Source organism: Oncorhynchus kisutch, linkage group LG10 (assembly GCF_002021735.2).
Source record: "Oncorhynchus kisutch isolate 150728-3 linkage group LG10, Okis_V2, whole genome shotgun sequence".
Classification (NCBI taxonomy): domain Eukaryota; kingdom Metazoa; phylum Chordata; class Actinopteri; order Salmoniformes; family Salmonidae; genus Oncorhynchus; species Oncorhynchus kisutch.
The window spans coordinates 62,122,526-62,137,058 of NC_034183.2; the positions used below are offsets into that span (position 1 = coordinate 62,122,526).

The 14,533-nt window shown below is 41.0% G+C and overlaps 1 protein-coding gene across 1 annotated transcript in view; it reads left to right on the top strand.

The window, feature by feature from the left end:
• The window catches only part of LOC109897377 (ubiquitin carboxyl-terminal hydrolase 43), a 97,054-nt gene that overhangs the window by 60,598 nt on the left and 21,923 nt on the right, over positions 1-14,533 (top strand). The window contains exons 7-8 of the mRNA XM_031834581.1: positions 1,821-1,983; positions 9,454-9,565. Coding sequence (XP_031690441.1) covers positions 1,821-1,983; positions 9,454-9,565 — 275 coding nt within the window. The remainder of the gene's footprint in view (positions 1-1,820; positions 1,984-9,453; positions 9,566-14,533) is intronic.

Here is a 14,533-nt window from a genome sequence, read left to right on the forward strand (position 1 = left end):
TGTTTCTCAGACGTAACCCTAGACTACAGGAAAGTGAATACACAACTATTCCATGATCTTATAGAGTCATATCACTCATGACAGGAGACTACAATCAACAGGCATATTCAATTACATTTGTGTGCGTGCGTGTGTGTACAAGTTGAAGTTTCTGTGTATCTACAGGAATCTGCCGTGGGCTATTTTGACACTCTCCCTCCTTCATTCTGAAAAGCTGACATCAACCTAAAGGTAGGAAACTGGTTGTAATTGAATGACCAGTGAAAAGACCTTGGGGGAGATGTCTTGAAACAATACATTTCTGAATACATTTCCAAATATAAAGAAATACACTTTGATTTAATGAGTCCTCCTCCCACCTAGCATCAATCACGGGGACAGTCCATGAGGTGACCTCTGCATTTTACTGCTGAATTCGGCACAGCCAGAAGAGGACTGGCCACTCCTCATAGCCTGGTTCCTCTCTAGGTTTCTTCTTAGGTTTTGGCCTTTCTAGGGATTGCTTGCTTGCTGTTTGGGGTTTTAGGCTGGGTTTCTGTACAGCACTTTGAGATATCAGGGAAGGGCTATATAAATACATTTGATTTGATTTGAATTCTGAAGGTTTCAACAGTCATTAAAGAAGGGCTTCTTTACATAAATCATCCTCACAGCGATCAGAGGTCAACACTTATGTAAATTGCAGAGCATGATTGAAGAGAGTTTGATCAGCTGCTTCATTAGTTGAACATGAATAAATGAAGGGCAGTAATACTCTTCCTCATTATGTTCACTCTCGGGTCAGGGCTCTATCATATCAGAGCTGTTTACATGAAGGGTCTGATTGATATTGAATAGGTCTTTGTTTCCATGCATTCCTTCACTCTCCTATATCCTGGTATTAGACCTGTGGTGTGGCTGGATTGAATGGTGGGATATTTGGCGGCTTTGGGACCTTCAAGCATGACATTCACCGTTGGCGATGATTAATTGTGAGGTGGATGGGTGTAAACAGCGGTGTTTAATACAACGCTGTGGTTTTGGGAGAACACTGTCTCTGGGCCAATCAATAGCTGCTCGTTTCTGTCTACAGTCCTATTTACCATGTGATTTATCACCAAGTGTTTTGGGGAGCCAGTGCCGCCTGATGGGTTGGCATTGTCTGTAGGTTGGTAATCTCGTTCCCAGACACCCCTGCACAAATGTGCGTAGAGTCTGGTGGACCAGCGCATCAAACTTGGCCAAATCATAGAGCTGGGAGAAACTCCTGGCACATAGGCATTGGCTAAATCTAACTAATCTACCAACCAATCATCTCCCACAACACCTTCCCCCTTATGCTAGTACATCACAAGCACAGAGCACCACAAACACACCACACCACAAGCACATGTGATTCGCTAAAATGAAATGATGACAAATACTTTGCCATAGAATCACTTGCATATAATTCCATGGTCACTCCCACTAAGGCCAACTTTGAGTGGTTGATATCCCAGGCTTATATGCGCTGTGCGCAATAGCCTGGGGATGAGGTTAGTAGGTTGGTAACACAGCATCTGCTAATGTCTGTGAGTGCTGCAATTTCATCAGGCTTTTGCTCAGTCACACTCCACAGTGTGAGGGAAGAGAAGTTAGCTGGTGAGAAGTGCTGGCACCCACCAGGAGTGAAAAGCTTCATCAGATGAGACCATCCTGCTGGGAGAGTCTGCAGCGCCCGCTCCATCTGTTCTCCCTTCTGGTTCACTCCTCCCCAAATAGAATGTCTCGCCAAATCTTATATTTAACTTTCCTTCAATCCCCCCCCCCCCCCCTCTTGTCTCTTTCCTCCTCTCCTGCAGGGTACCACCACAGCCTGCCGTCCTCACCGTACTCCTCCGGGCCCGAAGGTCAAAGGTTACCTCCATCCGGAACTTTGTCAACAGAGTTCCTGAACCATGGTGTGCCAGTGAAGATCCTGTTGCTGGTGTGCAACGCCGCCTGGAATGCCCAGCAGGCTGTCAGGTTAGGTGACTGTTTCAAACACACTCTGGGATCTAAGGGGAGGTTGGTGTTGATCACCTCTTCATACTGTCACTCAGAGGTGAAAGAGAAAGTTACAGTTACAACATAAGGTCATGTGTCATTTCTAAATATAGGCTTTTCATTCGACTTTGGGCCAGCAGGAAAACATATCACGACTGTAATGTCAATGGGGAAGCACATATGCAGCACAGAAAGGCCTCTACTATCTCATGTGACAGTTGAATGAGCCACAGTCAATGAGTCACAGCCTCTAAGAGTTTCTTGTCAATCTAATTGAGATGCGAATCTCCAACTGAATGGTTGTGAAGTTTGACATCTGACACGATGGAGTAATCCATCAGACATCCAGCCCGACAGCAGTGGAGGGATCAATAATCGCTCAGGAGACCTCACAGAGTCGGACATGAGAAATCCAATCCCACCCAGAAGGCTTAGTGTCTCTCAGCATTCTACCATGCTTCAACATTGCTGATTAACCCTCCCACTGGGCACCACACACTGGTGTCAGATGTCAAACTTCACAACCAATCAACGTTGTTTCAACATAATTTGTCAACGTATTGTGATGTGGACTCAACTTGGAAAATACATTTGATTTGAAAAAAGTAATCAACCAGTACTGTTTTCATCTCATTTCAACCAGAGTTGTAAACATAAAAACGTGTGTAAAACAGGAAAGGTTCACCCATTTTGAATGTTATATTGTTTTTGTGCATCCCTGAGTGATGTTCTATCAATTCCCTGGGTCCTTTCATGTTTTCATGTGTATCTGAGTTATTGGCGTTCAAGCAGGCAGAAATCCGTCCGGTATGACGTAGCACTGTGGTAAAGTCACTCTCACTACACTGGAATAGGACTTTTAGATGGTGAAAACGTCTATCATACATGTTAGATTTCAATACTGGCCGATGTCATAACACGGGAGGACGTCTTCTCTTAAATTAGCCATTGGTTATATTTTTGCAATATTCCTACCTCGAGAAATGTTTTATTTAACAGAGGGTCTAGCCCATTTTCCCTATTTGTCTGCCTCTTGGGTTGTAAATCCAGGGTGCATTGCATGGTGCCGTTGCCAGAGATATGAAAGAAAGGAATGAAGGAACGTATAACGCCCCACCCAGCAGACTGTCGACCATTCGCGTTGACGTTGTCATGCTGTGTCACACGGTTACTAATCGTCACGCAATCCCTTCTCAAAGTCAGTGTATATGTCGAGAAATATGCCTATTTTCATCTAAAGCACGTAATGTCACGATTCCAAAGCTATATGATATTACAGGTAGCAAGTTAATCATCTCACATCTCGGAAATATGTGTAATGTTATACTTCTTTTTGATGAAATTAGTGCTAGTGTTGATTTTTGAGCTAGCGCCCAATTGACAGGTGAAGGGTGAAGATATTCACTCCTTAAAGGAGAGCGTTCCTTGTCCCAGATCGGCCAGAATACACCAGCCTGTACCATAGACATAGCATGTGCAACGTTTCACATCTCCTCAAAAGTATATCTGCAGTTGAGAATGTCAGACTCCACTATGTGGGGCACATCGATCTACAGGTTGAACATGCTGAGATTGTAGACTCCTAAATTGATAGTGCAGTTTTTTAAGGCGATTTTACAGCTAACTAGCTACTGCACATGCTGATATTGGTATTATTGTGTGTAGCTATGTTTTCTTGTTTGATAGCTAGCTACCTAGCCAGCCAGCCAGCCCATAAAGAAAGCATTGCATGTGGATTTTGTAGTCGATTTGAGCTGCAACACATATCCACAACGATTTTCCATTTTGTTGCCAACCTTATTGTAACGCCAAAATCAAACATTGGTTCACAAAAAAATATTATTCTCGCATATTAGTGTTAACACTGTAAACTCATTTTTGTTGAGATGGAGACGTGAATCCAACATTTTAATTAACAAAATGTTTTTTTAAATCAACCAACCGTCCTTCATATACAAGACAATATCCAAAGGTAAAAGTGTTTTATTATTATCATGGATTTGAAATCCTATTTACAGGGCTAATGGTAACTACTTCTAAACTTCCCAAAATCCAATCAACCATGGATGAATGATAGTATACCTAGCTACACGTTGAAATGATGGTGTCATTTGTTGGGCAAATCAGATCAATGTAGCCGACATAAACCCAAACTCACTCTGAATTGACTTTCACATACAGCTTGGGTATGAGAAGTTAGAGGAGTTACTGTCAACTGTTCTATGTTACTTAGGTAGTCTACACAAAGGAGTATGAAAGCTGATCAATGTCTAAATGTGTTGACATGACAGCTCAGCTGAATCAAACACAGCTGGTTTCCCAAGCTTAGCAGGGTACACAGAGGTAGGCATCTGGATGGTGGACTTGATCGCACTGATTTTGAAACAATATAAAATAAAATATGTCCAATCAAATCTCAAATTCAACATAATTTCAATATAGGAAGAAAAAAACTAGAAGTTTCAACGCAATTTCAACGTATACATAGTTCTGATGATTATGTTGAAATTAGATTGATGTAAGCACCTGTTAGTCAAGTTAAGTCAATGTATTTAAGTTGAAGTCTTACCCTAATTTCAATGTTGGTTGAAATGAGATGAAAACAGTACTGGTTGATGACTTTTTTAAATTTTATTTTTTTATTCCAATGTATTTCCAGGTTTATTCCACGCCACAATACGTTGAAAAATTACCTTTAAACAATGTTGATTCAACCAGTGTGTGCCCAAGTGGGCTCAGACCTGTCTCTGTCTCATCAGGTGAAGGGTGAAGATATTTGTGTGCAGAGAAAATGACATGTGGATTGCACTCTTTGTCTTTTTCTTATTGTCCTACAGGGAATAGGTTTTGCAGGTACATTCCTCTAACCAGCACAGTGTGACATTTTCATTTCAGTGTCATTGCTTTGTTTAACTGTCAACTCCGAAGTGAGTGAATATATTTTTGAAGACCTTCTTGATGAATCTAATTAGTATAATAAAACATTAGTTTAAACTAGAGATGTCAGTCATTTTGCATTGGATGCGTCTCCGCCGGTGTCACCCTTCCGCATCTGCAGTGATAGGTAAAAGCACTAGAGCGACAATCGGTCTTCTCACAAAATCGTCTGTAGCGTCCGAACAAAACATGAGACTTTCACGTACACGATGTTGTTGTCCGTTTTGCTCTACGACCCCTACACATGTCTTGGAAGTCATCTGAATTCGGTACAGCCGATTTGCCAGCTTCTGTCTGTTGCGTCTGAGCAGTTTGGTTTGGTGACCCCTCTTGAAAGCTGAGACTCTCACGTACGTGTCAGTTGCCCACAACAAGAGTTATCTGAAGGTCTCCCGGTACCAGTTGAAAAAAATGATGGAATTACAGTATATATGGAGACTGTTCAGTGCCAAAATTAAGGGGTTAAATACCTATCATAGATGCAGGACAGACATTTCCGAACAAACTTCCTTTGGAATTTGTTGGGCACTATCTGTTGTTCCAAGTAGTGAATCTGTTATTAAAAGCATTTGTATGGGCTAATAGCAGTAAGGCCAAATAAAATTCTAGATCAAATAGCTAAATTATCCTTGGTATGACCTTCTTAAAACAATTCCATATAACGTAGTAAAAGAGCTAAGAGCTTGCTGTCTAATCCATATCATCTCTGGACACGGCATGCTTTAGATGTGAGTTCCTCGCTAAGAACGTTCAAAGCCAGATTGCTAGACATTATAGTCTGAAATCCAGTCCTGTTTGTAGCAGGCCACCTCACCCATATTGATTTAATGTATTTTGCATTTGCTTAGATGTTTCTTTCCTAGTGAACCCATCATTATGCACAGTGTGGGACAGGACAAACAAATCATAATGTGACCCATATTGATGCTGAGTCTTATTTCCATGCAGACAAACTGCCTGTTGAGGAGAGAGATGCGATGCGGATCAGTGGGAATTCTGACACATTTCATAGTCTCCATTGGATGATCTTATCACAAGTGTCAGATGTTTTTTGGATCAAATAACTTTCTCATTTGTTTTGGTCTGACAGATGAAAATAAATCTGACTCTGCCATAAGCGTGAAATTATTATTAAGAGATATGAGCTCTGCATTATTTTTGCAATTTATTCCAAAGACTGCGCAGCTAGAAAATGTGGTTCCTTGGAAGTTGTGGGTTAGTGAACGTATGTTTTTGGTTTCACAATGGTTGGGAACAAAGCCATACGTTTTGTGACTGGTAAAAAGGAATGTTTTTTCAACGTTCTGAGAACAGAAGGGAACATTTCGCCTATTCTGGGAACCTTTATTTTTAGGTTGCAGGGAGGTTCTGAGAATGCTTTACTCTGGTTCCTTGAAAGTTTTCCTGGGAGATTTTATTAATGCTCTGAGAACAGAAATTATATGTTATTTTGAGGTTTTTGAATAACTTCCTTTCAAACTTTCAGAAATACTCCTCAGTTTTATCAGTTGTCCGGGAGGCTGTTCTCAGACAATCCCACAGGTGAAGAAGCTGGATGTGGAGGTCCTGATCTGGCGTGGTTACATGTGGTTTGCGGTTGTGAATCTGGTTGGACATATTGTCAAATTCTCTAAAATGATGTTGGAGGTGGCTTATGGTAGAGAAATTAACATTCAATTCTCTGGCAAAATCCCTGGTGGACATACCTGCAGTCAGCATGCCAATTGCACACTCCCTCAAAGCTTGAGACATCTGTGGCATTGTGTTGTGTGACACAATTGCACATTTTAGAGTGGCCTTTAATTGTCCCCAACACAAGGTACTGCTGTGTAATGATCATGTTGTTTAATCAGCTTCTTGATATGCCACACATGTCAGGTCAATGGATTATTTTAGGAAAGGAGAAATGTTCACGAACAGGGATGTAAGCAAATGTGTTCACAAAATTTGAGAGAAATAAGCTTTTTGTCCAGTATATAATCTTCTTTTCTCTATCCATGGAATTAGTCCACTGCGCCACCAGGATTGAGCTAGCATGCCATGTTTTTTTACGCATACAAAATACAAGCTATTAATTTTAGTCTATTCAAACATACCCCATTTCATCTGAAACAAACACTCATTATGATCAGGCCAATGAGTGGGTGTGGCCAACGCACCTGAACATACTTAACAAGATAGAGGATAGAGTTTTTTTAATGCTGAGAACAGAATATATATGTTTTTAAATAACATTCGTAGAAAGTTCTCTAAACGTTACTAGTTTTCTGTGGTTTTTATGGAAAGTTTTTGTAAGCCTCCCTCTGAAAAATGTGAGAACATAACTTTAAATAGAACCATGATGAAACCTGTAGGAAACGTTATGCTAATGTACAGAAATTCCCACAGAAGAACATTGTTTCTTAACATTCTTGGAACAATTAGAGAACGTGACTTTAGATAGAACCATGATGAAACATTATGCTGAAGTACTTAAAAAAAAAAGTTTATGTTCTCTGAACTATTTGAGAATATTCCCAATGTCAAACCAGTTGAACAATGTTCCTACAGTAGAACATTACCAGAATTGAAATGAAGTGTAAACATGTTTGAACTTTTAGGAAACTTTCTGTTAAAGTAATGAAATACCAAGAAAATTAAGTTTTGTCAAGTTCCTTAAATGTGCTGAGAATGTTCCAGTTTCCCAGAAAGTTGTGGGAAGGTTGTATACAAAATAACCAAAGGAAAACCACGCTCTCACCAAGCTCTAAGAAACATATGGTTCTCAGAACGTTATGTGCTAGCTGGTTGTTGTTTTTTAGGCTCTTGCCCTGAAATGAACCCAAATTATTCCATTTTGACATGTGTAATCTTTATCATTTATGCACCCTCTTAAAGCTGTGTGTGCTACTCTTAGTTAATCAGGGGTTAGTTATCATGACGATTCATTTCTTCAGAAAATATTTGTGAAATTGTCCTCTGAAAAGGTCTGTCTCAATGGAGCTAATTCTGTGTATTTCTGTAGTATGTCTTTGGATTGTTATCGCACCACTACCCCAGCTACGCTCCATTCTGCTGCCTTGGTTATGACGTTGGCAGGCTTGGCCATGCGCTAGTCCTCACAGCTGCCTTTGTTTTAGATGGATGATCCCACACAAAACTATCAGAGCGGTCATCTGACGATCAACACTCACATCTTAAATCCATCAGTCTGAGTGGACAATTTGTTTCTTGCTGTCTTCTCTGTGTACCCTAAGACAAATAAAGCATTGCTTCAGAGACAACTCACAAGACTGTTGTAGTAGCTCAATACTTTACAAGGCTACTGCTAAAACGGTGCCTCGGAGGCACCACAGACTGTGTGGAGATCATTGTGGGATGAACATGGACACGTCTGTAAGCCAATTTGACATACTTCCAATCTTGCATCATTCTCAGGTGAAGAGAGAGGGGTAGTACTGTGTACCAGGGCCTGCCATAGAGAGAGGGCTTGACAAGACTATGGGCCGATGATCTGAACAGCATACCAAGTCCTGAAAATAAAGGAACAAACACCTCAAAGCACAGAAAATGAAAGGCTTTTTTCGTTGTATCTCTTTATGTCCTGGTTGTTGCAGCTGTTGCTCATAGTGACCATGGAATGTGGGTCTGCAATTACACAACAACCCGTGGAAAGTACAGTATGTTGAATGGAGGACAATGACATTACTGGTAACAATGTTGAAGAGTGTTATCGATAACTTAATGTACCTTGAGTATCTACATGGTTTCCATGAGTTAATGGGACAACCCTTCATGAAACTATGATGAGTATTGAATTTAAACAGAATCAATATTTTACTTTAAGACTCAGATGAGAAATACATTTTGGTAGGGTTCGTGCACTTTCACGTTGACCTAATCAAGCAAAATTTTGCAGTTAAGGCCAGAGAAATATTTGCTAAATATTCACAAAATATTCAGCTCTGGGTCGTGTTACCTGCCAGATTGACGTATACTGAGGAAAATATTTAATCGTAATTTGATAGATCGTTGAGATGCAACTTGATTAACCCTGTGACGAATCTCTCAATGATGTGTGTGAGCCTCAGCCTCTCCCAGTTAGAGATGAGGAGTTTATGACAGAGACATGGCCTTAATCCGAGGTACCGTTTAATGAAGGCATCATGTGATCCTTCAGCTCTGATGCAGAGCTCTGGTATAATGGTGATTAAATAGGTTGAGTGTCATCCGTGACGATAGGGTGAAGGGGGCCTGAAGACTAGTAAGAAACCAGCGACCTAAGCAGGGCTAGTGTGGTTCTGCCTATATGACAGTGTGAGAATTGAATGCAGGATGTGTACTCTACTCTTTCACTCACTGTACATTGAATAAACAGTCATTTAGGTCAATGAAATGTTAGTTGACCACAAACATCCTCATCAATGAAATTGCATTTTTTGATCAGTTCACTTCACGTATCCCATTGATAACTGTCTAAGATCCTATCTCTTCTGACTGAATGGTCATCATGTGTTCCCATCTGCTCCTCAGGTTTGGACCTCCGTTCCTGATGAGGGAGGACCGCTCCATCTCCTGGGACCAGCTGCAGCAGAGCATCCTCAGCAAGCTCTACTACCTGATGATCAACGGAGCACAGGCCCAGGTACAACACTGGAAGACCATAGCTGACACACAGCTAATGGCTCAGTGACTCTCCAACGCTAACCTTTAACCCTGGGATAGTGTGTTTTCTGCCTGTCATATCTCTCTATGCCTTGTCTTCTAGTGCAGTATGGGCTACCTCTTGAGTATAAAAAAACACCTAACCAAAACTACCTTACAGTCAGGTTCGAAATCATTGACCCCCTTGATAAAGATGAGCAAAAATTACTGTATAAAATAAATAAATCAAATACTGAGCTATATTGTATGCTACATTTTTTTATTATATTATTTTATACTAATACAATTGCTCAGAAAAAATGATTTTGTCTAACAAGTAATATGTTTTTTCTCAAAATTTAGGCGTCTAAATGATTGACACCGCTGTTTTCAATACCTTTCAATTCCTCACCTTGCGAGGATAACGGCACTGAGCCTTCTATGAGTTGGAGAACACATTGGGAGGGATCTTAGACCCTTCCTCCATACAGAATCCATTTGGATCCTTAATAACCTTTGTCTGTGCTTATGGACTGCCCTCTTGAATTCAAACCACAGGTTTTCAATGCGTTTCAAGTCTGGAGACTGAGATGGCCATTACAAAATATTGATTTTGTGGCCAATTAATTTCTTTGTAGATGTTGATGTGTGCTTGGGGTTATTGTCTTGCTGGAAGATCCAAACCAAGTGGCTTGTTTGCATTGTCTCCACCTTTGTTGGGACAACTGCAGAACATCGGACAAACATGTAATGATACAAATGCAAAAAAAACTGTCTGCTTCAATGCGCCCAGCTGTGTGACCTCTGATTGCGGTTCAGCACAGCATAGCATGATGTTAATCATGTCGCTAAACAGCTTTCCAGTTAGTGTCTGACTGTCAGGCGGCTGCATGGCCACCAGACTACATGTCTGTCTGTCTGTTTGCTAAAGGGTCCTGATGTTTTAGGGAGAGAAAAAAAATGACAGGTTAGCATTCCGTGAAGGGAGAAGGAGAGACAGAGATGCCATGAATGAAGAATGAAAGAGTGTTAAACTCTCAGTAATTCTCTGTATTGGATTTATCCTGTCCTTTTTTAAACCTCCAGTTGGCTATTTAATTAAAGTCTAGCTTACAAAATCAGTGTAAGGAGCTTACCTCAGCCAAGAGAGAGACATCCAAATGTATGGTTTGCCAAAAAAATAAAATTCTCTAGAGCTTGAAAGGACAGATACGAGTCAACCTGTGGTTTATGGCAGCAATCACTTACTTCCAAAAGTGGATTTTCTACCCTTATCTAATTTTAGACCACAGCAATGGAGTCCAATAGCAGCAGAGTGGCAGTAAGCCAGTCAGTCTGCCTCATTGGATCCTGATGTTGCCTCTCCGTTGCCTGACATCTCAGTCAGCATGGAGCTGCTCACTAGAGCAGACAGGGTGACATGCTACGTATGCTACGCTAACCATTCAGATGACATGGTGTTGGTGACTGTGTATAATTAGAGAATAACAGCACCCCTCCTTGAGCAGGCTGTGGCTCAGACTCACAGCTGTAATTCATGACCCTACATGATGTCCTCACAGTGACACACTCTGTAAGGATGGGGAACTGATGAGATTTAATTGAAGATGCAATACGGGAGATGAGTAGATTTGTAAATATGGAATGGAGAATGGATATTTGTCACACAGAGACAGACCATGTTACAGACAGATGATCAGACAGATGATGTTATGGTAATACGTGAGGGATTAAGCAGAAATCCGTCAGTGCTTAGATTGTAATGGGAAAGCATCAGAACATTATTCTCACGTGTAAATAGTGTTGCTATCTACCAAATCATAATGTTCTCTTAACACAAGCAGTAATTAACCCAGGTAGATTTAAGACTGAAAGAAACTGAAAGCAATGATTTTCTCTTGGAGTGCGTGTGCTACTATAACAACTATTGTGTCTAATTCAGTATTGTTTGGTCTCCTCTTGCCTCTTGCAGCGTTTTGGCTGAAACAGGTAGAAGCTCAGAGGTGTAGTGTTGCGTGGTGTTGAGTTTTAGCTGTGTTTTTCTTCCTATCTACACAGCAGTCATTCTGACAGGGTGTGACATTACTCAGAGCCAGACCAAAAGTTGAGAACCAAACTGGTTCTCAACTAGCCTACCTGGTTAAATAAAGGTTAAATAAAACGTTGTTGCTTATTTGTTCATTTTCCCTCTCACTTACTCATACCTTCTCACACACCTGTCACACACGCACATACACACACACCTGAGCTGAGCCTCTTTCTGCTTCACACACACACCAGTGCTTTTCACACATTCTTAGACTGCAGCCCGCATTGGGTGGGATGCACACACACACACGGGTATATACTGTATCTGTGTGTGGCATGGGTGGTCTTTGCATGTAGACACAGGTCTATCATGCTAAGCAGAAAACAGGGCTTAAACAAAGTGGCTAAGTACTAGATGAGAGGAAAACTAACTTCAGGTCCACTTTTGTCATCTTTCGTTTCAAGCTTTTGACAGGTAATTCACTTTGAAGACTTTGGGAAGGTTGAGGTATTCTCAGTGAAGGTGTTCACAAAAACCATCTGATGGAAAGCTGCCAGAGGGTAATGTGATCAACACTAGGACCTCAAATATGTAGCTGCTTTACACATGCATTTATAGAGGACAGTGTGACCCAGTGGGAAATCCATTCTTCTTCCATTTTAAACCATTCTGGCATTTCAGCTGGAGCAGTCATAAGGGCACTTAATGTGTTCTGTGTTCGCTATCACAGGTTGAACACAAATATAGAAAAACCCTCTTCAAGACTCTCTAAGGTATTTAGACAAACTGCAGGCCTCACAGATTCCTTTATGAGGTCTGGTTATTCCCCCGACGTCCTAGAATTTAGATCTAGTATCTTTATTCTAGGTTACCCCATGACAGGTCCGTGTTGAGCTGTATGCCCACACGGCATCCTAATGTACAGTCCTATAGCAGCTTTCGACATATAATTCCTCATTAGTATTGTCATTCTGTATACCTTTGCAAAATTTGTCTTTTTTCATCGTTTCAATTTTGTTCATAAAATAATGTCAATCCAAATGCATCAAGAGGAGTAGAGGAGTAGTGGCTCCCCCTTTTGGCAATCCATTAAAGGACATCCATTAAAGGACATCCATTTAAGGACATCCATTAAAGGACATCCATTAAAGGACATCCATTAAAGGACATCCATTTAAGGACATCCATTAAAGGACATCCATTAAAGGACATCCATTAAAGGACATCCATTTAAGGACATCCATTAAAGGACATCCATTAAAGGACATCCATTAAAGGACATCCATTAAAGGACATCCATTTAAGGACATCCATTAAAGGACATCCATTAAAGGACATCCATTAAAGGACATCCATTAAAGGACATCCATTTAAGGACATCCATTTTCCCGTTCCCTCAAGTTTCAAGTTTTATTAGTCATATGTACAGGATACACATGGTAACAACAAAATGCTTACTTGCAGGTTCCTTCTGGATAAGAACAAAAAAGTAATTGGCTCAGGAAAACAGAATAAACATTTTAGAATAAGTATAATACAGGAAAGCACAATTTATAGTCCAATATTTAAACATGTATCAGAGAAAGGGGGGATTAGGGGGGAAGTGTTGAAGTTGTGCAGAATTAGCGATAGTAAATGAGAGTCTGATAGCAGCAATTGGGATGTGTGTCTGTGTGTGTGTGTGGGTGTGTGTGTGTGTGTGTGTGTGTGTGTGTGCGTGCGTGCATGAGGTTAAGTGGGCATGTGTTAAGAAGCACGGTTTGGCGGGTCATGTTTCGGAGGACGCATTACTCGACCTTCGCCTCCCGAGCCGGTTGGGGAGTTGCAGCGATGAGACAAGATCGAAATTGGGGAGAAAGGGGGGGTAAAAACTAGAAACCCTCTCTGAGCCTCTTGGTGTCAGACCTTATGCTTTGATACCGTCTGACGGACGGTAAGGGAGTGAACAGCTCATGTCTGGGGTGTGTGGGATCCTTGACGATGATGCTGGACTTCCTCAGGCACCGTTTCAAGTAGATGTCCTGTATGGGTGGGAACACAACCCTTCAGACCACCAGCAACAGTACAATATCTGAAAATGTGGGACAGACCACCCCTTCTGACCACCCCTGAAAGTCAGAATAACCATGTTCCACATCATCATGGTGATGTGCCAAGTGACACTTTGCTTGTTTAAAACTTGACTACTGACATGCAAAAGATTCTGGACTGTATTAACAATGGACTAATGAAAATAATACTAAAATATAGTTTTGGAGGGAATTTTTATTTTTAAGTGTTAATCAAACCCTGAGAGTGTAACGGCGTTCTTCGTTTGTTGAAAGAGAGTCGGACCGAAATGCAGCGTGGTGGTTACTCATGTTTTTAATTAAAAAAGTGACGGTACATGAAATAACGAATAAATACAAAAACAACAAACGGAACGTGAAACCTAATTACAGCCTATCTTGTGAAACTACACAGAGACAGGAACAATCACCCACGAAATACAAAGTGAAACTCAGGCTACCTAAATACGGTTCCCAATCAGAGGCAACGAGAATCACCTGACAGCTGATTGAGAACCGCCTCAGGCAGCCAAACCTATACAACACCCCTAATCAGCCGCGATCCCAAATACAACAAACCCCAATACGAAATACAACACGTAAACCCCTGTCACACCCTGGCCTGACCAAATATATAACGAAAACACAAAACACTAAGACCAAGGCGTGACAGAGAGGGCTGTTTGGACAGATGGGAGCTGCCCCCATCAGGATGACTGGAGAAACAGCAACCATCCCATTATTATCCTGCTATAATAATGGAAAGGTTTTGTCGATCTTATATGATTTACGCCTAATGAATTTCAAAGCCATGCTATTATGTTATTAACTGATTAATTTACTTTAGTTTGTTTCTGACATGGAAAGTCAACATTTTCACACTCGCAGCAAC